Here is a 24,416-nt window from a genome sequence, read left to right as displayed (position 1 = left end):
AACAGAGCATCTCGACTCGCACACGGTCTCAGCCCGGCTTCTCCGTCTGCCTTAGCAGAAGGGTGGTTTCGTGCTCTGAGTTCACATGTTATCGAGTTGACCCCGAAGACGAGCAAACCCACAGCAGAGGCGAGGACACAGAAATGGACAATAATAGAATCAATTCAGGTGTAAGCCACTGTGCACACGCGTGCATGCACACATACACACACGCGCGTGCGCACACACACACACAAAACTGAAAGAGTCCTGTGAGTCTGAGTAGGGTTCCTTGGCATGTTCTGAGTCACCAGAGTATTGCTTCCAATTTGAGACAATGTGTCGCAGCGGTGTGGTACTCGGCTGGGTTCTAGGTGGGGACACACGTTTCTTCTCTGGGACAAACAGAAAAGCAAGCTCTCGAACCAATAAGTGATGTGTGATTAAGAAGCCAGGAGAGCCTCTTGCTAGGGTTGGGTGTTGTTCGTTTGTTTTGTTTTGTTTTCTGAAGGAGATGATGAGCCTTGAGCGCTTACAGAAAGGAAGGAAAAGATGTCAGGGTACGGCGAAATACCAGGGCTCCAACCCAGCCCTGCCTGCCTCGGCTGGCAGGTACCACCCACACGCACTCACTGAGAACGGAAGAAACTTCCTGGGTTGTTGCCACGTGCCAGACGATGCTGTGCAGAGTCCTCTATGTGGGTTGTCTCCTTTAATCCTCAGAATCTCATTTTATGAAATACGGCAATAGACTGAGCTGCTGGACCAGTGACACAGGCCAGGGTCGATTCCCTTCACTCTTTTTTTCTGAAATTGCCTTCAACATAAAAATGGAAATAACCCCCATAATCCCACCTCCAGACATTATATCTCAGACTTTTGGTAACCACCATGATAGAAATATACAAATATAGGTTTTTGGACAAACAGAAAATTAATTGTGCCGTTTACAACCTGATTTTTCATTGTAAAATATTGTCTTTCTACGTTAATAAGTATATTATTATATCTTACATTAGTTACATCATCATTTTAATGCTGCGCAGTGTTCCATTTTTTAGAAAATTTTGTTTTAACTAATTCCTGTTGTTGGGCATCTTTGCATCTTTCTTTTTATTTTAGTGTGATTTCCTCACTTACTGTATGCCCCAGAGCAAAGCATCTAAAGTTGTTTTTTATTTATTTAAAATGATTGCTGGACTTAATGAGCCTCATAATAATGATCAGCTAATCGATATACCGTGTTTCCTGTGTAGTGGGCACTATGACAGGCACTTGATATGAAACCGCTTTCATAAAAACGTAACAAGACTTTCTCCAACAACCGTATGAGGCAGATACATACTATCACTAGCTGCATTTCGCAGATGAGGAAACTGAGGAATGGAGATGTTAGGTGACTTGCCCAAGGTCATGCCACTGGGCAATGGCCGCACTGGGATTCCGGCAAAAACGTCCACTCCAAAGCCTCTGTTTGACACCAACTCATTTCAAGAGTGTGAGATTCTCAAAAATGCAAGCATGCACCTCGGTTATTTAAAAATAAAAGCATGCCTCTTTATGAGCCGGGCCATGCTTCACTGTGGAGTCTTTCTTTAATGGTTCTTCTACGCCCCCTGGCTTGTCGGCCCCCCTGAAATAAAATTTAAATGAGCATGGTATTGTATAGACCAAAATAAAATTGTGGGCACCTCTCTCCCGCCCCCCGACTCTCTGTGTCTAACTCAGGACAGAAATTCAAACAGATCAGATTCAACCTCAGTGGGCTGCACCCCCCCCCCCCCGCCCCAGCGAAACTTCTGCCTGAGGGAGATAGGATCACCCACTTCCTGATCAGGTGTCCCTCGGTGCTCGTAAAGCCACCTCCGTCTGTCTGGTCAGCGAGCTCTTGGCTCTCCAGTGTCACAAGCTCTCAGCTTCCCCAAAACCCGCTTTTATTATTCTCCACATTCTGATTTGACTTCGATAATCCCTTGGTCTTTGAATAAAGCGCCCTTTACTTCGTAGCTCCTGAAAGAACCTGTCCTTTCTCTCTCCTCCTTCCCTCGAGGCTCTGAAAGGAAAGTAAAAATGACCTGTATTTTGATCGTGTAGGGGAGAAAACCCTTCTCGTGGTCATAACGAGAACACACCTCAGTCACCAAGGTATGATGTCACTGTAAACTCCAGTTTGCTCATCTCCCGCCTCGTGCTGGTTGGCCATTTCTAGAAAAACACTAGGAGAAAGAGGAAGCTTCGCCTCTCCCGGCCGCCTGATTGTGAGTCCCCCTGGAATTTCCAGAGGAGGCTCAGCCCCACGGTTGCCACTGTCACGAGCGCTGACCGTCGTGCACAGGAGCGCAAGCAGTTTAAAACGACCCGGGTAGCCACCTTGTGTTCAGGCCATTTATGAGGGGCAGGGACATTTCGGGTCCTATCCCGTATGCGCCTTGGCCAGAGTGCTCCGTGAGATAGCATGGAAGACTTGGAAAGGAGAGAGTTCGCCAACGCCTTGCTTTGGGCTGCGGGGTCGTCTCCAGTTGTATCGGTTATTTCTTTTTCTGTCAAATGGTCGGGTGCTCTCAGCACGGTCCCTGGCTAGCCACAGAGCTTCTTTCCTTATCTTCTCTCTCGATCCTTTGCAGGGTCCTCGGCTGTTGTCCAGGGAGAATTCTATTTTCCCTGAAAGACGTTCACATCCTTCTCTTCTTGGACCACTTAAACCCTGTCCCTTAAAGTCCGGGGATCTCGCGTAGGTGATTTCCTTTTCTCCCTCGGGTTATCATTTGGCTTTCTCCCAAGCTTTCAACACTTCCACTTCGCCGGCCCTTCCGTCCTTGCAGAAGTAGGTCAGGAGAAGAAATCCCCTTTTTACGTCTTTTTTTTTTTTAAAAAAAAAATACTTTTTCCATGATCATTGACACACAATAATATGGTGGTTACGTTTACATAACGCATGACGTACCCCTCGATAAGTCTAGTACCCATCCGATACCGCACACAGTTATTACGGTATTATGTTCTCTATTCCCTACACCGTTATTTATATCCCCGCGACTGATTTTATAAGTGGCAGATTGTACTTCTGACTCCCCCTCCCCCTTTTCACCCCATTCCCCCGAGGCCTTTTTACGCCTTCAGCCTTCCCGTCTGGTAAGACAAACGAGATAAGACAAACGAAAGAAAAGTTCGCTGAGTGCTAACTCGACAGGTCAGGGCCGTGAATTCCTCTCATTGCTGAGCCCTCCGAGTTCCCTTTTGCCTTGAGGTTAAGGATGCGTGACTCTGGGGTCAGATGAACAGGGCCTCAAAGCTGCTGTCAGCTGCTAAGACCGTGATCCCACCTTTGGGGGATCAGCCGGAGTTCTGTCCTCTTCCTCACGTTTTCTCGGGGACGCCCCTTGCGTGCCCCCTTTCCTCTCCTTTCCTGTGTCCCTCCCTTAGACGACACCACTCACCTTCCCATGCTCTGACCCCCCGAGGCCGATCTTCTGCTGCTGTCCTCGGACGCCCCGCAGTGCGCCGTGACTGCTTTCTCGTCCGGTCCGCCTGCGCCACCAAGCTGTGGATTCCGTGGGGTCGCAAACCCATTATTTTCCTGACTCGCCGCGGTCCCCCCGAGCCCTCCCACACATAGGCTCCGCCAATGACGGTGGGACGCAGGAGCGAACGTGGGGTCCGACGGGCTCCTTCTCCCGCCATCGGTCTGAACAAAAGTGCCGGTCACTCTGTCCCACTCCTGCTCGGTGGTCCCCAGCATCTTCTCCTTTCCCCATCAGGCCTAAATAATTAAGCTGGCTTTCTGAGGTCGCCGGGCAGTCGGCTCCGCCCACCCAGGTAGCCCTCTTTTCCCAGGATGCACCTCTGCTCCAGTCCAGAGGTCTCCCCGTCACTCTCCGTGTGGCCTTTGAGTCCCCGTCTCGTGCCTCAAGTCCTGCCGTAGCCACACATGTCTCTTCAGAGTCTTTTCTTTCTTTTTCACTAACACTGACTCATCCACAAAGACCTGGCTCGAGCCCGCCCTCCGCGGAGTCCTCGGAGCCTGTCCCGGCAACGCTGGCCCTTGACCCTCTGATCCTCTGTGGGCTTTGACTCTTCTGCCGATGCAGGTCTTGTCTCCCCTCCCCGGGTTATGATCTTTCTGAGGACAGGAGCCAGATTTTATGGGTGTTTTGCAGCCCACACGACTCCTCGCGTATGGCCCGCCTCTGCTCAGCCTTCTCCTGTTTACATCTCTACCCAGCACCTTGTAGAAAACACATAGTCATTTTTTATGTTGTTGTTGTTGTTAAATTCAAGCAGGTTCCACACAGGAGGCCTGATTAAATACCTTCCGAAAAAGCCTGAGCTTTTCTTACTCTAAGGGAAGTTTTTTTCTATTTCTCCAATGCACAAAGGCATCTCCAGCACCCTGCCTGTCCAACGCCACCCACATGCCACTGTGACGGCCAGCACCCGATGCCCCGTGGGCACGGCGACCACCCCCGAGATCGTGATCCGTGTCAGAACGTGTCGAGTGGTTGGCGAGCCCTCCCAGTGGGTGCTGGAGCCTGCCGAGACCTCCCAAAGTTTCCGTACAAACTCGGTGGAAATCTCTCATCACCGTTAGCTGCCCTCTGTGTCGGTCATAGGTCCCACTTTGACCCAAGTCAGAGAGCTGATCTTTCAGTCGCTGGCTCATCCGCCCATAGAGAGGTTCTTCTAGGTTTCTGGGAAATGGATCAGCCCGGTAGGGACGGGAACCTTCTGAGGCCCCCAGCCCGGATCCGCCCATCCCGACGTTTCCTGTGCGTGAGCATCACGTGGAGCGCATCTCAAAACGCAGGCTCCGGCGTCGGCAGGTGAGAGGCGAGCCTGAGATTTTGAATTTCTGACGGGCTCCCAGACAATGCCGAGGCCGACCCTGCCTGCGCGGGGACTGCACTCGGAGTAGCAAGGGCCCAGCACACAGACGCCTCCTTGTTTACTGAACGTCGGAGACTGAGTATCTCCGGGGAGATGGCTCCCGTGGGTGCCGTCGTTCACCTCAGCATCTCCTGCAAGAGTCAGGCTAATCAGTCTGTCTCTAATTCTTTTCCAAACAGCCTATCTAAGTTTTGCAACCATAAACACCAGCCGGGAGAATACATATTCCATGCAGAAAATGATGACGCCCAGTTCACAAAAATATTCACGCTGAACATACGAAGTAAGTTAAATTGTCAAATGCGACTTTAATCTCATAACTCCCTAATGACTTATTAACTGTGACCAGGGAGAGCTACGTAACGGCGTAGAGGGAATGTCGTCAGACTTTTTATACACAGGAAGTGTTTTGAAATTTTACTTTGGTGTCACCCGGCTTTATTTATACATGTGTCACTTTCGGTGTTCATCCTTTGAAGCTAAGAGACTTGTCCCATGTCCTCTTTGCTTTATTTGTGACCTTTACAGACGTTAGAACTCTGGAAGGTCATGTTGAGGAAAAGCCGGAGGTCGTATTACCTGCCATTTACTTGTTTTGATGACTTTGGCATCTCTGGTCCATAAAAAGACGAGAGTGCATTTCGTTGGGATTTTTGCAGATACTTGTGAAGCCGAGAGTCATTCTGGAGTGGGCGGGGAAATAGAGGGCTATGCCTCAGCTCTGTGCGGCGCCTGGCCGCGGGGCGGCGGTGGGCCACAGACGGGGGGAGGCCTGCCTTGCAGAAGGGTACGTGACAAGGGCAAAGGAGGGAATAGCCAGACGTCCTGAGTCACCCTGCAGGAGACACCCTCCCAGAAGCATAGACTGCTCGGAGTAAACAGGCAGCCTGTACGCAGCTGACCTCGAAACCATTTCTGGAAAGTACCATGCCTCACGTTGCTTACTGTCCATGTTATTCTCCTCAGGGAAACCTCAGGTGCTAGCCGAGGCGTCCGAAAGTCAGGCTTCCTGTTCCTCTGATGGATACCCGCTGCCGTCTTGGACCTGGAAGAAATGCTCAGACACGTCTCCCAAGTAAGACACACGTTGGCGTCGTCCCTCATGTAGGAAGGACACGGACCTCACACTCTCTCTGACACGTTGGCTCTTTCTCGCGAACACAGTTTAAGAAGATACGATGATGTGTTTGAAACGCTCACCTTACGAGTTCCTCGTAATCACACATGGTCCTAGATGGTTTCTGACCATCAGAGTAGATGTGCCTGTCTTCGAGCTCGTTGGTCCGGTGGCTCCGCCGGTCTAATGTGCCCTCGTCTGCTGTATCTTTTCAGCTGCACGGAAGAAATCACGGAAGGCATCTGGAGTAAAAAGGCTAACAGAAAAGTGTTTGGACAGTGGATATCGAGCAGTACTCTGAACATGAGCGAGGCCGTCAAAGGGTTTCTGGTGAAATGCTGTGCGTACAATTCCCTGGGCACGTCCTGCGAGACGATTCTTCTGAACTCCCCAGGTACACGGCGGGCCTTCAGGAATTCCCCGCTGGAAGTTAGTCCCTGTCCTTCTCTTTTCTTTGGGGACTTTTACAAGAGAGTCGAGGTTCCACAGGTGACCCGAGAAGGCTTTTTGTCAGGCAGGAATCCCCACGGAGGTACAGCGTTGTGTCGTTTGGGGGCAGAGGGAGCTGACGTCACGATGACTCACGCGCTGGGCGATGATGGGGTAGAACCGTGAACTCCGACAGTATCTCCCGAAAGACCCGATTCTTGAGAAACAGATTTAGTAATTCGGCGCCGCCACCATTTTCCCTTTCGCTTAATCTCCTGTTTTGCCATGAGTCTGCTGTTTTAGCATTTTTCGTTTGGTTTTCTAGAGCCCTCCTGAGTTAAGCAATTCTGAAACCCAGTCCCTTATACTTGCCACGTAGAGTCACCAGCAACTCAAACTACCTTCTCCACACTTACACAGTCTCTTCATCGGGGAACACAAAGTTATTTTTTCAATCTGACTTGTATATCCAATTAAATAGATGTGATTTTTGTTTTTTATAACCCTAGTAATTGATTTTCAAGAAAGGGTTCGGAATCATTTAAAATTTTCTAGGAAGGAAATGCGTCCTTTATACCAGGGGTCCCCAACCCCCTGGGAACCGGGCCGCGCAGGAGGAGGTGGGTTCGCAGCCACCCACCAGCACTACCGTCACCGCCTCAGCTCCACTTCCAATCTTCGGGTGTTAAGATTATCGTAGGGGCACCGGTCCCTGGTTCCAGAAAGGTTGGGGACAGCCGCTTTATGCCTTATTTTCTTCGAGCTGTGTGGGGTACTGGTAGAGAGCTCGTACTAGTAGAGGGCTGCCAATCATGGTGACTCAACGGGATGCCAAAGGTTGTGGTGGCCTTTACCTGTGCTGTCGATCGGGAAAACTAATTCGCTGCTGAGTGATGCTCTTTGGTTGCAGGTCCCTTCCGTTTTCTCCAGGACAACATCTCGTTCTACGCGACCATAGGGCTCTGTCTCCCCTTCATTGCCGTTTTAACCATGCTGATTTGTCACAAGTACAAAAAGGTAAACAAACAAAACGCAAACAAAAACCAAAAACAAACAAACAAACAAAAAACAAGTAAAAATGCATCGCCGTTTCCTGTTTTGGAAGAACTGCCCATTGCTAATTGGCTCGTTATTTCATCTCCGAAGCAATTTAGGTATGAAAGCCAGCTGCAGATGGTACAGGTGACCGGTTCTTCGGACAATGAATACTTCTACGTCGACTTCAGAGAATACGAATATGACCTCAAATGGGAGTTTCCAAGAGAAAATTTAGAATTCGGTAAGAATGGACTGTTCCAGACGTTTCCGTCGCCTCTCCTCTCCGTGGGGGGGTCCTGAACGCGCCATGTGTCTTGCAGGCAAAGTGCTAGGATCGGGTGCTTTTGGAAAAGTGATGAACGCAACAGCTTACGGAATCAGCAAAACAGGAGTCTCCATTCAAGTTGCGGTCAAAATGCTGAAAGGTACAGTGGAGTGGAAGGACAGCCCCCCCGGTGGGCCACGCAGCCCCTGGCCTCTCACCTCTCACCCCTCACCTCTCACCTCTCACCTCTTTCCCATCATTTCTGTGGCCACTGCTTGCCGTTTTTCGAGGCTGCAAAGGGAGAGGGCGTTGGGCTTAGCGTCGGCCACGTCGCGATCGTAAGATGCAGGTCGTGCACCCCGAACTCCGCCTCTTCTTTCTCGCTCAGTTTTTCGTTTTTGTTTTCGGCTTCGGGGTTTGGGGATCCCGTTGCTACAGGCGGATGCTGTTTCGGCCATTTCGACGCAGGCACTGGGTAGAAGGGTGAGCTGGGACTCTGTACCGCTCCCCGCCCCTTGTCCCCCCGCTGCTGACTGGGGCCCACCGCCCGTCAAAAGTCCCTGGGGTTCAGCTCATCCAGCAAGTCCTCCGACCCCGCCCCTCCCTCGATGTGCCGTCCTCCGCGATTGGCACAAGTGCCCATGACAGCCGCATTGCACAGGCGGGCGAACGGGAAACCCAGGACGCATCCCGGACAGGGTCCCCATCCTAACGCCCCAGAAGTGTTCCCGTCCGCTGTCCCGCTGAGCACCCCTACCTCTTCTCAGCATCTCCACCCCGAAGCCCAAGTGACGATTACGAAGTTCAGAGCGGATCCTGTCATTTTCGTACATAACATTTCCAGTCTCATTCAATCACTCCCGAAATACCCCGCAGGGGCCCCGCGGGGCTTGGCGGCAGCTCCCCGCCCAGCCCCAAGCTCACAGCCTTCTTTCGGTTCCTCTAAGCGCCCCATGCTCCCCCCGCCCCCCGCCGCCACACCCCAGCTCCGCCCAACTCCTCCTCCAAGTCTCAGCTTAAATATCACTTCCTCAGGGGACCCTCTCACTCTGGGGACGAGATCAAGGTCCCGCCCTATGCCGTCTTGGCTCTCTGTAGACTGTTGACTCCCCCGGGGTCATCGCGATATGTAATTGGGACATTCGTTTAAGTGTCTGGTTACTGTCTTTATCTGCCCGTTGGCCTGTCCGTACCCATGCTGCTGTGCTCCCTTTTCTTCTCGGTCTGTGCTCATTCCGTTACTTCTCTACGGAAAGTTCCTCTCCTCTCTGCCTCCCCGCTGTGCGTTCCTCACCCGGCTAACTCCCGATGTCCTCGGGTCTCGGCATAGACGTGTGGTGGCCCCTCCCCCAAGGCTAGGGGCCGTGTCCTCCTGGTGGGGCCCCACAGCACCGTTACGTTCATTAGCCACATTGCATTGATCGCGTTAGAGCGGAATGGTTCGGTCACGTCTCCTTCTCCCAGGAGACCCTGAGCCGCAGCGAGACAGAGGCTGAGTCTTTTCTGTCATATTCCCCACCCCCCCCCACCCCCCCACCCATGCCTGGCATATCGCCTCATACCCAGCATGAGGCATCGAGACAATAAACACTCATTGAGGGAATGAAGGAATGAATGAATGTCAGGTAATGGCATCTAAAAACATTTTTAAAAAGTTAAGCATCAAATACTACTTTGGCCATGAAGGCTAAGACAGGAACGAGTGAAAGCCACACATTTCTATCAAACACGAGGCAATGGGAGACATGCTAACTGGTCACGGTGCACGCCCCAAGCCGAGATGCTGGAAATAAGGACACCCCCGATGGTTAGGACGCCTCCCAGGACCAAATCGTGAGACCTGGACATCGCTAATCAAGTCTTCATGGAATGTCTACGGCCACGCCACCCTGAACACACCCGATCCCATCTGATCTCAGAAGCTAAGCAGGGTCAGGCCTGGTTAGTACTTGGTTGGGAGACCACCTGGGAAGACCAGGTGCCGTGGGCGTTTAAACAAAACAAAAACAAAAAACAAATCTTCATGGAATGTAAGGAAAGTCACTATGTTTGTAAGAAAAAGATAAGTCAGCGGAGGGGCGGATGCTGGCTGCCTGGTGTGCGGAGCCCGGAGAGGGGAGTCCGAAGACCCTCCCCTGGCCTCGAGGGTCTGGCACCCACCCGGGCAGGGGTGCCCCGGCCACTGGCACATCAGCCTCAATGACACAGGACGTTCGAGCTCATCAGCAAGCATGTGTTATTATCTTATTATTTTGTTTTGTTTTCTGAGGGTCACTATCAAGGACTTTTATTTTGGCAGACGGAGAAGCATCCAGGAGAAAGGCACCTTATTAGATTCGACTTTTATGCTATAACCTTTGGACTTCTTTCTGAAAACACAGCATATTATTATTTCAAACGCACGGATTAGTTTGCGTATTTTCAAAATTTTTGTGCGGACCCGCTCTGAACTGAGGGACGTGTCAGTGCATTAAATGACCTAACATTTCTATTTTTTCATTTTGCATTTTATTTTTATTTTTATTTTATTTTTAATGCCCTTCCTTTGATAGAGAAAGCAGACAGCTCTGAAAGAGAAGCTCTCATGTCTGAACTCAAAATGATGACGCATCTGGGAAACCACGAGAATATCGTGAATTTGCTGGGAGCGTGCACACAGACAGGTAATCTCTCCCCGCTGAAAACTCCCAGTCGAAAGCATTTCAGCCCGAAGGCCGAGAGGACACCTGTTGTCACTCAGTCCCCCTTTTCCTCAGTCGCAGTGGGATTAGACTCAGATGAGGCCCCTCCCCCCACCGGGAAGTGGCCGGTGACTCTAACCTCCTTAGCAGCGGTCACCACACCAGAAGTCCATTTTGTCGTTTCTCTCTCTGCCTCTCCCCAGCTGGGAAGGTGGCGTGAATGCGGCCACCAAGCTGGGCCACTGCCCGGGCGGGGCTGGTTCACAGTCACACAGCCAAGGCGGATTCCCAAGCTTGTTTTCCCAGATCTCCGGGCAGCATGCGCTCTGAGTCTCTCGCTTCTGCCTAGAAATTCCCAAGCGATGTGCCCGAGGGTTATCCCGTCTGGGACAGCCTGCCTGGACCTGGGCCTAAAAGAAGAGAAAAAAAGAGAAACTGGACCTAAGGGGAGATCGGGGATGTATTTCTCCCTCCGCAGGCAAACAACAAATCGACATACATTTACCAAGTGCCCGTTATGTATATTATTTCCAGTTGCAAACTGGAGCATCTAGGCGGGTAGGGGCTGTTGGCGAGGCCACACGTGCACCCAGGGCCAACCAGCAAGAAGACATTGCTTTCCAATGGGTGTGAGCTCAAAGCTGAAGTCGCGTTTCAAGTGTAAGACGTGTTAGGCTCAGAAAAAGTTGTGTTCTCCCCGAGTGAGGGGAGAAGTGAACTCTCGGGGGGGGGGGGGGGTGTTCTCTGCTACGCAGACATCTGAAAAAAAAAACAAAAACAAAAACAAAACGTTTGGTATTTGAATACCCATAGTGAAAACTGTCACTATTTCAGGACCCATTTACTTGATTTTTGAATATTGTTGCTATGGTGATCTTCTCAACTATCTAAGAAGTAAAAGAGAAAAATTTCACAGGACGTGGACGGAGATTTTCAAGGAGCACAATTTCAGTTTTTATCCCACTTTCCAGTCGCATCCAAATTCCAGGTAAGAGACTAGGTCAAAGTGTCACAATCGCACATCCTAGAGCGCGGAGAATCATGGTTCAACGGCGTCCTTCCCCTCCCCCCCCCACTGGCCAGTTTCTAAGGGCCACGTCCAGTGTCGCGTCATCTGTGTGAGTCCGAAGACCTGGAAAAGTCGCTTGTCTTGGCTAGTTTCCCTGTCAATTGAAAACGAGGAGGACTTTCCCTTTCGTTCAGGGCCGGTCGCTGAGCCGGCGCCTGTCCTCCTGGGCCTAAATCCCACGCAAACGCACATCCAGCTTGGGGAAATGTGCGTTATTCGACCCCCTGGTTGACACATAGGTAACGGTAGAGAGGGCGAACCTTTTCCCCAAAGCCCTGGACATCTTCACGGAGGTCCCAGGAGGAGTGCACAGAAGAGCTTCAAACTCACGAATTGGATTGTAAGAAAGTAAGATGGATCCGTTGTCGCGACGTGGTGAGGACAGAGTAAAGGCCGGTCACATTAGTGTCCGTGCGCCGCCTCGGACCGTCCTCCACCCGCGCCAGCCCTCCGTGATTCTCGTCCCAGGCGGGCGCGGAGGAAGGCCGGAGAAGTCTGGAAACTCCTCGCTAATCACTCGAATGTGGTAGCTGGGGAACACCCTTCGGAATGAGCCCGCGGGCGTCCCGAGCGATCCCTCCCTCCACAGCGCCCCCCAGTTTTCCTGCACACGTGAAAACTCTCCCTTACCCTAATGGCACGTTGGTCAGAGGCTCGTGTCTTCCCTGGGGGACTTTTGGAGGCCGCGTTGGCCGTTGCAGCCTTGTTTTCTTGGCGTATAAGTTTCAGGACAGAGACCCAGCCTCTCAAAGCTGGAAGGCCCCCACAGGGGATCCCCGCTCAGGTCTCTGTGTGGTCGCCCTTTAGCGAGTCACCTCGTCATTCCGGTCCTGCCTTCCACGCTCCTTTCTCAGTTCGAATTCTGAAACCGAGAAAGTTACGTAATGTCACCCACATACTAGAACACAGCGCTTATCCTAGTGAGTCAGATGTGGGTGACCAGCAGTGACCGCGGCTGGCGAGCTTCGTACCTGAGGTTCAGTCTGTCGCTGGGGTATTAAATGTTCCTTTGGGACCATTTGTGGCTGGAACGCATCAAGCTTTTTCCAAAGATTTGGAAGCTGTAAGTTGGAGTCAACTTTTTTTATGTTGGAGTGAATGGAATCATTGTCTATATCCAAAATTCTCAGCGAAGAGTTCCATCAAAGAGATTGTTATTCTTACTACTTATTCATCTCACAGGAAAAGGGAACGAGATTTACAAAGGCCACCTCAAAAAAAAGGAGGATGTGGGACACTCCGAGGTCTCTAGACCCGTTTGACAGGAGCCGAGACAGGGAAGGTGGGCCGAGCCTAGAGACAGGGGCCCAGGCGTGAGGCCTCGAGGCGTGAGGCCTAGAGGCGGTCTTTACGGCCCCGTGATCTCTGCTAATCATGCTCATCTCACGAAGCCTAAGTTCTCTTCTGTGACACGTGACTTGAAGCCTAAGTTCTCTTCTGTGACACGTGACTTGGACACTACATCTTACAGAGTCGTGGTGAGGGACAGAGGCCGTAAGATTTCATCAGATAACGGGCCCACATCTTCCCCAGTGAGGCTGGCTCATTACACAGATGTTTTTAATTCCACAAAAAAAAAAAAGAAAAGAAGAAAAGAAAAGAAAAGAAAAGGACAAGCTCATGCTGTGCTTTTAATCTAAAGGCCCATTTATAATCGGAATTCATTTCTTTGATGGGTTGTATTTTTTTTTTTTTTTTTTTTTTACAAAACGTCTACTCAGAAGAAGAACATAAATAATGAAATAACAATTTTTTTTTTTTTTTTAACAGTATGCCCGGTTCGAGAGAAGTTCAAATTCACCAGGACGGGGATCAAATCTCAGGCTTCAATGGGAATTCATTTCAATCCGAAGGTAATATTGTATTCTAATTAGTAGCACTTTGAAAGAGAAAGGAATACAAGACTTCTGCTTTTGCCATTTTTTTTTTAAGTGTGTAAGTGCAAAAGTGTTCTTTCTCTGCCGCTGTCATCCACAGGCCTTACTAATGCAGATTTGCTTTAAAAGTAGCTAAAACCCAATGGTTTATACATTGTGAATCTCATGTCAATGTTTCAGCACGGAGGGTTCTTTCATTTGGCCATAAATTAATCAGAGCCCCCACTGCAGAGGGTGAGTTCTGAGTCAGCGTTCGGGTCCGTCCGCATCGGGCTTCTTCCCTTTCCGGCTCGTGACTTTGAATGCATTATTGAACCCCCTGACTCACAATGGGCCTAATTCATACCTTTCTCCGAGGACTATTAGGTGGATTAAGTGGAAGAACATTGATTGTATCATCTGGTTCACAAAACGTGACAGGCTGATGGATGTTAATTCTTTCCTCGATGTGACAACACTACCCAGTGCCAAAGAGCCTCTGAAGTTCCTGGCAGAGCAGGGAGCCATCTCTCCCCGAGGCCCCTGGAGGATTTGCTTTATCCCTCTAGCAGAAAAGAATCTTTAGGTGACTCCTCAGCTCGCATGATGATCCGAGAGCTTTGTTGGTGCGTCTTGGCACAAACTTTAATACCCTGGGGCTTTCAGAACCTCCCCGTAGAGATTTAATAAGGCAGCTTCTTAGCATTTTGGCAAAAAAAAAAAAAAAAAAAAAAACGAGGCCTGGTCCTATCTTGTAGACGAAACGGAATACGAAAACCGGAAGAGGCCGGAAGACGAGGAGGACTTGAACGTGCTTACCTTCGAAGACCTTCTCTGCTTCGCTTATCAAGTCGCCAAAGGGATGGAATTTCTGGAATTTAAGTCGGTAAGCTCCTTTTAAAGAAGAGACTCACACCAAGGACCAGAGATAATTTTGAAAATGAGAGGTGCTTTTTTTTGTTTTGTTTTCCTTCTTATTTGTTTTAACTCCTGTCCCTTAACATGTCTCTCCCGGCCTCATCCACCGTGGGCGTCACTTAGGGTTAATTATAGTATAAAGACTTGGGACCCCTGATTAGGTGGTGCTTGTCACTGTCCTCCCAGGCTGCCCACGGTCCTCTCAAATTTCCAGGTAGAAAGTCCCGGGGATCCCTCCCCACGCACAGTGTGGGGCGTTGGCCTTTCTTCCCACCATTCAGGTTGTCAGGTGATTCCCTTCCCCACGGGCATTTGGCCCCAGGGGTGACTGGAGGCTCAGATAACCTGTCCCCAGCTTGCCACGTCGGGCACCTTTGTCTGCTGCTCAGCGTCCGTCCATCCTGTGATGGGTGGTGGCCCTGGGCGCCTATCACCTCCTCGGCCGATAATCCCGGATCCCTTAGGGCTGTGACCAGAAGGCCTGGCGCCGGCCTCAAACCTGGCCTCAAACCTGGTCTCCGCCTCCCTTTCGCATGCCTTCTGTACTTGCCTTTCGGCCAGGCTGCGCCCTGACATTTCTCGGGCCTCCCGCCCGCGAGCAGATTCAAGCCATTCTGGCTGCTTCCGCCCTCGTCCGCTGACCTCGCGTGGCCTCGTTATTCCCCAAACTTTCTCCTCCTCCTTTTTCCTCGATTCTTGTACCCCCTCCCTCCCTGTCCGGTCCGCACCCCTCCCTCTGCCTTCTCTCTCTTCCTCCCTGAATTGGGAGGGGACCGTTCCAACTGTATTTTTTTTTCCTTTAAACAATGACGGTCTGCAGTATGATGTTATACGTCAGTTATGTCTCAGTTTAAAAAAGACTGACACGAAATAAATCAAGAGCTTTGAGGAACGGGGGCGGGGGAGGAAATCCTACTCACAATGGCAACCGAACCTATGAATCATCTTGAGATAAACGTGGTAAGAAACATCTAGAGTCCACGTGAAGACACCTGTAATACTTCATTAACGGGCAAAAACGAGGACCACGATAAGTGAGTTCTACGGTGTTCATAGGAGACAATCGGTGTTTAAAAGTCAGTTTTCTCCACATTAATCCGTTTATTGAACACGACTCCAGTTAGAAGCTCAAGGGTTTGTTTTTTTTTTTCTTAAAAATGCCCGTTACCTTCTTTGCTTCTCTTTTGCAAATTTGGGCATCCTTGCTCAATAGGTAAAAAAAATAAAGAATAACCTCAGTTTTTCCCCGTCCCTCATCCCTGCGGCACGTTCTTCTCTTCACGTTCTGACCGGCTGCCAGAGACCCCTGGTCTCGAGCTTCTTCCTCTGTCGTTTACCTGCCCGTCGATGACGGTGCTTTCGCAGGTGTCTCTGGAGACTTGGCGCCGGGGCTGGCGGGGAGGGTGGGGTGTGGTACCACCTGGATCGTCTGCCCTGGTTTGCCGCCTGTACAGAGTCAGACCTCATCGTCAGGGGAGAGGGGCGAGCAGACATGCACAGCAAGGATTAGCCTGTAGTGCGATAAATATTGTATTCCAGTAAGTCCTAGGAACCCAGGGGAGGGACAGGCACTCGGGGAGGAGAGGTGGACAGGCCTTTCCGAAGGAAAACCAGCAGGGAATGTGGGCTGCGGGTCGGAGCGCAGAATCAGGGGGAAGCTTGTCGGGAGAGGTGGTGAGAGAGGTTCCTCGGGCAGCGAAGCAGGCTCAGCCGGGAAGTGCTTGGTCGGCCTAACGATGCTCAGACCGCTGTGGGGGTCAGAACTGGAGAGGAACTGGGGATCCGGGTGACGGCAGTCATATCCGTCGGCTTGGATGCAGTGGCTCAGGGGAGGATGTGGCCGGCGGGGGCGCGGCCTTGGGGAAGGACAGCGGGCTCAGGCACAGAGCCCGGAGCTGCAGGAGGAACCAGAACCGCAGCAGGAGGCGAACAGGGCCGAGTCGCCTGCAGAGCCCACAGGGGAAGTGCCCGATGCGGGAGGGGCCGGCCGGGCAGCACCGGAGGCCGCCGGGGGGTCCAGCCAGATCCCGCCCAGACAGGCCGTGCAGGTCCCCAGGGCGGAGGCCTGGGAGGCGGACGGCAGGCGTCAGGGAACATTCCAGAACCAGCAGCTGATGAACCGGGCCCCCTAGTTCACAGAGTGGGTCGCGTTTCACGATGACTGTTCACGGCCCGGTAAAGATAAGACACCTTGGCGAAGTTCCCGTGGTCCGTCACCTGTGACTCCTGCTGAACTGGAAGCTGTAGCAAAGGTTGCACGCCAAGGTCCCCTGCACCTGACTCAGTAAATAACGCTCCGGTTTCGTCCCCTGCAGTGCGTCCACAGAGACCTGGCGGCCAGGAACGTGCTCGTGACCCGTGGGAAAGTGGTGAAGATCTGCGACTTCGGCTTGGCCCGGGACATCATGAGTGACTCCAACTACGTCATCCGGGGCAACGTGAGCTGCCGTTTCTTACGCATCGTTCCGCTGAGTTCCGTGTGTTTTTCAGCGTCAGGGCGCATCGAGGAACAGCCTCCAACGTCCTCGGGTTTGCTTTCTCAGGCTTAGCAGGCTTTTCTGCCGCTTCCTTCCGTCTGTGATGAGAACCGAGCAAATCGGCAGCATTGCGGCAATCCCTGGGCTGCTCGGAATAGGTTGCTTAGGGTCCTTCGAGTGCCGTCCCCAGTTAAAAACGAATCCCGCCATTAGTATTTATTTCGGTTCCCTTAACTATAAAGCGACTATCGAGTTACGTTTCCGATGACGGGATCTGGTGATAGTTACGAGTAAGCATTTGAAAAATGCAGCGCAGAGATCAAATATGAACTACGACTTCCTAACGGGCTCAACATTTAAATTAAAGATCAGTCAACAAATATCTGTCCTTCCTAGTAGCGTTACACAGGGAAACCTATGATGTGAGTGAACCTTGTCGTCAACAAAAAACTGAGGACGAGTGTGTCGTGTGCGAGAGAACCGCCAGACTAGGCGGTAACGTTGCGCCGCTGAAAGATGATGGTTTTTACGCATCGCGACACCCTTCTTCCTCTCTTTCTTGGCTACTCGTTGTGGGGCTTTCACTCTGCTTTACACCCCCTTTTGCGAAGGCGCAACACCCACAGATGCTGATACAGTGCCAAACCCTGCTCTACGCGCTGCACGTAGGTTAAGTCGGTTAGTCTCCGAGTCCCTGTTCGTGGGTGAGGAAGCTGAGGCGCAGAAACGTAACTTGCCCGTGATTAGGACACGGGTCACCTCAGGATTATACACGTACCTCATAGTGTTGTCATGGGAACGAACCAGTGAATCCTGGACGCTCCCGCCAGGGCAGACGTCCGGTAAACGTTGAAAACCAAACTCGGCCGTATCCATGCTGGACTCGAATAATCGTCTGAGCTGATTTCAGGCCTGGGTCTTGCTCACTGTGGCTGGAATCGTAAATATAACACATGCCCACTGATGGCGGTGCGGCGCTCACCCTACAGGCCGACGGCCTCCTGTGCGGGCAGGGGAGTCCCATTTTGAGCCACAGGTAGTCAGTCCCTTTAATCAGTCAGATTCGCCAGGCCGGCCTGCTCGATTTCTGCCAGCTGGTCAGTTTGTGACGGATTTAAGCCCGGCTTCGATCTCGAGCTTTGATTTTACTCAGTGGCATAGATGTGCGCCGTGAAGGGCCGCCCCCAACCCATGAAAGAGACGCCAGTGAAAAACGCCTCTGTCCTTGGGTCTGTCCTGACTCTAACCTGAGGCTGCACTCCTTCCAACCCCCACTTCCGTGCGACCGGAAATTATCGAAGCCCCACAAGACGGGCTGGCGTCGTTTCTGGAGGTGACGACCTTCTCGCTGAGGACGTTTTCCCTAAAGTCCCTCCAAAGGACGCTCTCGCAAAATCACCCGCTAACTCGGGAGTATCTACTCCGCTCTGGGCATCCAACCTGCTTGCCGCCCCTCACGGAAACTGTCACCATTAAGCTTACCGATTGCCAGGTCCACATCTTCATTCAGGATGCGTTTGAAAGACACAGGTGGCTCTTTTTCTGAGGCCGCCGAGTCCGAACGCTAATTCGCAAGCGAAACACTTCGGCTTGAGGGATGGGGTTTTTCTCAGTGACATGCCAAGAGTGGCCTCAGGAAGATAATATTTCTCTTCCAGCTCACGAGGGATGAGAAGTGATGTCTGTCCGTGGAGAAGTCACTATTGCTCTCTTGGGTTTTCCACAGGCCCGCCTGCCCGTGAAGTGGATGGCTCCCGAAAGCCTATTCGAAGGGATCTACACCATTAAGAGTGATGTCTGGTCGTACGGAATACTGCTCTGGGAGATATTCTCACTCGGTACGTTCCGCACTTTGCGGCCTTCCCCGGGCACAGGGCTCCTGGTTATTCTGTCCCTCGGCCTCCTCCCGCCGGCTCCCGAGCCAAAGAGTGGATAAAATGCCACCCGAAATGTGCCCAGAGCTCCTGAGCCTTACTTCTGTTACAACAGGTGTCGCTTTATGGTTTTTCGTTTATTTCTTTGTTCGTTTTTTTGCTGGCGTCTGTAGTCTGTGTTCCTCACTAGCCTGTAACCCTCTCGAAGGCAGGAACCAGCCTTTGCCCACCGGCACGATGCAGCTTCTGACTCCTGGGGAGCTCTGTCTACCCGTCTGTTAACTGAACGAGTGAATAATAAACAAATGAAGAATGACTAGATGCTTACGCGCCCTTGTGTGTTTTTTTCCTCAGGCGTCAATCCTTACCCGGGCATTCCGGTGGACGCTAACTTCTACAAACTCATTCAGAGCGGGTTTCAGATGGATCAGCCGTTTTATGCCACGGAGGAAATGTAAGTTCGAATTAGACCGCGAAGCGTCTGAAATCAGAAAAATGCAGCTGTCTCGTTCCGAATGCGCGAGGAAAAAAAAAAAAAGTAAAACTCCGTACTGCGAAGCTCACGGGATTCCTCTTTTTAAAAAAGAAAACTCTTTTCTGTCTGGGAGGATTTCTGAATGAAACCGCTTCCCCCCCTAAGATACCCGCACGTCTGGGTTTCGTTCCTTTGCCCGAGGGATTTGCGAATGCCGAGGCTCCACCTCCCGCCTCTGGCTCACACCACGTGTTTTAAAGAGCAGTTTCTGTCCGCCATCGAATTGGTCCTTCCCGACATGAGTTCGCAGTCGGGTCTAGTGACTGCCGCAGAACGAGCGAGCCGTAAACGGCTCCCTGGCACTCGGCAGTGCTCGTTGGGTAGAGGACGGTCCCCTTTTTTCTCCATTCGGATCTCCCCATCTTGCCGTTGCTCCTACAGATACTTTATAATGCAATCCTGCTGGGCTTTTGACTCAAGGAAGCGGCCGTCCTTCCCCAACCTGACGTCGTTTCTGGGCTGTCAGCTGGCGGACGCGGAAGAAGTGGTATGTGGCGTCACACGTTGAGCGTGACAAAGGACAGCAGCGAGGACGTTCTTTGCCGAGTCCCTAAGAACCTGACACCAAGGGTAATCCTCATGGTTGCCCTTTGGAGGTCACCTAAAGCGAATATAGTATTGCACGTCAACTATAATTGAAAAAAAAAAAAATGTAATTAAAGTAAAAAAAAAAAACGTTGCATAGGGTGAGGTATAATTACCCATAAGTGATTTTAGGGGGGAAAAGAGTTTTCCTGAAGATTTCAGCCAATCGGTTAAGAATTTAAATGCTTTTAAGTGTGCAGTGCAGAGGGCTAGACGCCTAAATAGAGCTTGACCCCCGGCCGCCAGGTGTCACGGGCCTCTCCCGGTCGACACGCAGTTTCGGGACGGAACACGTGCCCCGTCAGTCACGTGGCGCAGAGCATCAGCCTGAACCACGGGCGCTTCCCAGCTGTGCCCTCTGCCCGGTGGCCGTGTGAGTCACGGCCAGTCGCTCTGCTTCCCGGGGCCTGAGTTTTCTCGCCCGCGGACCGGGTCGCCAGGCCGGAGGGCGCTGGAGCTTTGGGAACGTGGGGTTACTCTCCCAGTCCTCCCCCTCGTCGGTGCCACCCGCCGTAGTGAAAGGAGGACCCCCTAGAGGAAGCGAACGAAGCGCAAGACCCCGAACCCCCCCAATGCCTAGGCTCAAACCTTGGCTCCGTTGTTTGCTTTCCCGGTGACTGGAGTAAGTCACGTAACCTTTTCTGGGTCTGGCTTTCCCCCCCTGAAATATGGGGTTAACGGATGTTACTTCACGGAGCTGTAAGGAAGAATTAAGAGGACGCACGTGGAGAGGCCGAGCACCCGACCGGCCCCTAGTCCTCGACAAACGTTAAATACGGATCCGATTCTCTAAAGGGGTCGTCTGTCCTCTTCTTCAAAATTCTTGAGAATCAAAAAAGGTGAAGGGATGAAGGCGAACAAATTGGTAGGTACAGAACAGCCACAGAGATGTGGAGCACGGACTAGGGAATAGAGTCCATGTTATTATAACGGCCATGCGTAGGTCCAGATGGGTGTTAATTGGGGGCGATCGCCTTATAAGTTACATACATGGCTAGCCACTGTATTGCACATCTGAAACTAATAGAAAATAGAAAATAAACCATAACCATTGGAAACCCCAAACTATGATCTATTTAGGGATATTTATGCCCAAAAGGCAAACCTGTCTACAGTAGTGGACAGAGAATGTTAAGGCTGCAAATACTAAACGCTGCAAGAGAGACATAACTCTCTTAAAGAGTCAAATTCAAAGGAAAGAGAATTGAAGCCGAGTCCCGTCCCTAGTTTGTGCTAAAAACTGTAGAGTCGAAGTGTATGATTTATGAACAGAAGTATCCTAAAAAAAAAAAAAAAAAAAAGAAGGAAAGAAAGAAAGAGAGAGAGAGAGACCATTTTTAATTCTGGGGTCTCCCTCATATGGAAACTGAGTTATTGCCAGGGAAGTAGATCGAAGAGGTTGGGGGGGGATGGGAAGCCCCCCAGTACCGTACAGGCTACTGAGCAGACCACCTGTAAACAGCCAATGACTCCATGAAAGGGAACGAAAGGATTATAGAGAGAAACCAGTGAGATGCCCGAGGAAGGAGGTGGGCCGAGCGCTTTCTACCCGCCGGGGAGTTGGGTGCAGAGTCGCAGGGCCGGGCTCTGAGCCCCACTGTGAAGATCGAGGACTGCGGCCGAATGAGCGTTTTGGCTGTTGGGTGCTGGGGCGTTTGGGGGCTGGACGCGCGGTGTAGATAAAGGGCCAGCGCTAAGGAGTGGAATGGGGCGTGAATGGCTGTGGCTACGGTGTGGGGAGGGTGTGGAGGAGGTAAGACTGCGAGGGCCGTGTGACCGGGAGGGTCCACGGCGGGGAGGACGCCCTTGGCTTTGTTCGGGGCCACCTCGGGCTTGCATGCGGCTGTCCCCTCAGGTCCCCACCCACCCCCAAGGGATGTCCAAATCCCCTTCCTGCTTTTCCAGGGGGCCTTCGGGCACCTGGAATCGTTGAGTGGCAGGATCTCCGTGGGTGACGATCAGCTCAGGGCAAACAAGGACAGGATGGGTCTCCAACTCTCCCTGCCCCCAGCTCCTACATGCTCTCTCTCCCCGGCCCTCTGGGAGAGCAGGTGCGTCCCCCTCCCAGAATCAGAGCCCCCGGAGGCCGGCGTTAGGTTAGAAAGTGGCGCCCCCTCTGGGCGGGATGAATACAGCCAGAGCCGCCCTTACTCCTGGCTGGGGGGGCAGGCGGGCTCCAATCTCCACACGGATGGGTTTCGGTCCCCACCTGGCCACTTGGCAGAGCGCCTCTGAGCAAGGCATAACCTACACAACCACACCTGCGACCCTCCCGTGATGAGCAAACCCCGTCCTCTGCCGCCACTCCACCTCTCTGCGTCCCCGAGGGACAGTCACATCCCGTCTCTCCAATGGGAAAACAGGCCTCGCCGGGGTGCCCGGGGTGATCTTTCCAGGCTCTCATGTGAACGGTCCCTGTAGAGTCTCTGCGTCTGCTTCACCAGGGACGAGGGGACGAAAATCATCCTCAGAGATCAGGGGAGAAAGGGAAGGGATCGCGTAGAGAAAACGCCCGTTAGTACTTGCGGATGCAGCCCAACCCCGGCGCCGTGGAGCTAGAGCGGGGAGGTCGCTGAATAACTTGCCAGGGCGTTGTGCAGACAATGGTGACCCAATGACGATGTTAGAACGGACAGACACGCTCCGACACGCGTCTCAGAGACCCAGATCGCTGCGTGCGGTGACGGGTGGCCACTAGGCTTGTCGTGGCGATCATTTGCGGTATACACAAATACCGAATATTACGTCGTACGCCTGATACGGTGTTGTACGTCGATTATACCTCGATTTAAAAATTAAAAAAAAAAAAAAACCTGATCAGATCGTCTCCGCCTTTCGAAGGCTTCCCTAGCCCCCCACGTCAGATTTCAGCCCCCTCTTTCTGAATCCTCTGACACTTGATGAGACGCACATCACGGAATGCGCCGGTGTTGCTTTACCGGTCTGTTTTTCTCATCACTGGGGACGGTGCTGCTGGCGTTTCGTAGTAAATAAGTGAATGAACGTCAGCCTGGGAGTAGGTTAGAGACCACCCTGTGCTGCTCACCGTTGTATAACCAGCCGCCGGCATAATGCTGAGCGTAGGGGAAGGGGGAGGCGAATGTTTCCGGCGGGAAGGAAGCGTGCGAGTGAGCTTGGGGACGCGCAGGCAAAGGAGTTGCAAGGAAGGGCATCGGCTAGGGATGCCGTCATTAATCGCTTTCGAAAAGCAAGGAGATCTGTATGGACCAGAGACGGCGGGAAATGCCCGCGACAATACAAGCAGTTAAGACTGGACGGACGGGGACAACCCAAGACAGAGGATACTTTGAAAGAGTGAGGAAAAGCACTCATAAAACAGTGGGGCGTGGTCCAGGGGGCTTCTGCACAGGGGCGGCCACGCTGCCGGATAAAGAATAAAATGGGTGTGAAAAGTGTAAATATAGCTACGGGTAAAAAAGAAATATAACACGTAACCTCCAGTTCATTGCAGAGGAGAGCAAAGACCCTGGAAAACACGACCAATCCAGCAAAATAGGGACTAGAGAAACGGAGGCGTCATGGAAATATGTAACACAGAATAGCAAGAATTAGTAAAGCCTCTTAAGAAAGAGGATTCGAAATGAATAAAATTCTTATCAGACAGGCCATAGTCATAAACCTCAGTGCCATGGGATGGGAAATCATTAATAGCAACCAAAAAAAGCCCCAAAGTCGCGTATCAGAAATTGAAACTCAAGTCTTTGGTTAAGAAAAAGGAGGAAAAGGAAAAAGAAATAAAAGTAGACGCCGCTGATTACAACCTGTGGAAGCTGGCCAGATCGATAGCTCTCGGTTCATTTATTAGAAAACAAAAAAGGAATAAAAATAAATGACTAAACTTTCAACGGAAGAAGCTAATAAAAAACATAAAGAAGGAGGAGAGAGAGGAGGAGGAAAATGGGCGGAGCAGAAGGAAGAAGGAAGGGATTACTAGAGATAAAGGCAGAATTACACGAACCGAGAACAATGACAAAAATAAAGTAAGAATAGAAGATGGTCAGGAGAGCCGAAAGTTGTTTTCTGGATTAATAGGAGTAATTAATAGCTAACGTTTTCTGAGTGTTGATCACACACTCTACTAATACATTACCCATAATAACTCACTTAATCCTCACATCAGTCTAATGAAGCAAGTTCTATTGTTACTTCCTTTGTAGATTAATAAATTGAGGTACAGAGGGGTTAAGTAATTTGCCCAAAGTAACACAGTAAGCGTCTGACTTAGGATCTGAATATTACATTATTTAAATATAATATTCAAAACGCATTAATACTGTAACTTAACAAAGTACCCAATGTGCCACCGAAGCACACTAACTGTGATGAGAACAGTTAAGAAAAAAGATGAAGGGCCAATAAATAACATTCGGAATGAAACGAACATAACGATGGATAGGAGACCCATTCTCAAAAGCACAAGAAACTCTTCGGTACCTCTTTACATTGATATACTGGAAAATCTAGAGTGTCAAACCTTTGTAAGGAAAACGTGTCATGTATTCCTGTGCAGTTAAAAAATTCATTTTAAAAAAGTCACTTAAAGAGACAGTATGAGATGTGCTGTATCGGAACCGGACCCAGTGACTGGCTGTGGGTGTAGAGAGAGCTAGACCGTGGGGCCGAGTGTTCGGCAGAGTGCGAAGCGAAACAGAAAATCCGGGAAGAACGGGTCTGCATGTCACAGACAA

The 24,416-nt window shown here is 51.2% G+C and overlaps 1 protein-coding gene and 1 non-coding gene across 4 annotated transcripts in view; both read left to right on the top strand.

Moving 5' to 3' along the window:
• The window catches only part of FLT3 (fms related receptor tyrosine kinase 3), a 53,325-nt gene that overhangs the window by 26,947 nt on the left and 1,962 nt on the right, over positions 1-24,416 (top strand). For 2 of the 3 annotated variants that reach the window (XM_036228390.1, XM_036228392.1), the window contains exons 10-22: positions 5,043-5,146; positions 5,830-5,938; positions 6,196-6,374; positions 7,320-7,426; positions 7,556-7,688; positions 7,768-7,872; positions 10,265-10,375; positions 11,228-11,381; positions 13,233-13,315; positions 14,077-14,204; positions 16,552-16,674; positions 18,440-18,551; positions 18,942-19,041. In XM_036228390.1, coding sequence (XP_036084283.1) covers positions 5,043-5,146; positions 5,830-5,938; positions 6,196-6,374; positions 7,320-7,426; positions 7,556-7,688; positions 7,768-7,872; positions 10,265-10,375; positions 11,228-11,381; positions 13,233-13,315; positions 14,077-14,204; positions 16,552-16,674; positions 18,440-18,551; positions 18,942-19,041 — 1,548 coding nt within the window. Of the gene's footprint in view, positions 1-5,042; positions 5,147-5,829; positions 5,939-6,195; positions 6,375-7,319; positions 7,427-7,555; positions 7,689-7,767; positions 7,873-10,264; positions 10,376-11,227; positions 11,382-13,232; positions 13,316-14,076; positions 14,205-16,551; positions 16,675-18,439; positions 18,552-18,941; positions 19,042-19,503; positions 19,610-24,416 lie in introns of all 3 variants that reach the window. The other variant, XM_036228391.1, reaches the window with a different exon arrangement.
• Positions 9,584-9,702, top strand: LOC118609667. The gene has a single exon (XR_004953480.1). It is a non-coding gene; the product is annotated as a 5S ribosomal RNA (ribosomal RNA).

The sequence above is a fragment of the Rousettus aegyptiacus genome, unplaced genomic scaffold (genome assembly GCF_014176215.1).
Source record: "Rousettus aegyptiacus isolate mRouAeg1 unplaced genomic scaffold, mRouAeg1.p scaffold_m13_p_11, whole genome shotgun sequence".
Lineage (NCBI taxonomy): Eukaryota > Metazoa > Chordata > Mammalia > Chiroptera > Pteropodidae > Rousettus > Rousettus aegyptiacus.
Note: the sequence above shows the minus strand (reverse complement) of the source record. Positions and strands in the feature narration are given on the sequence as shown.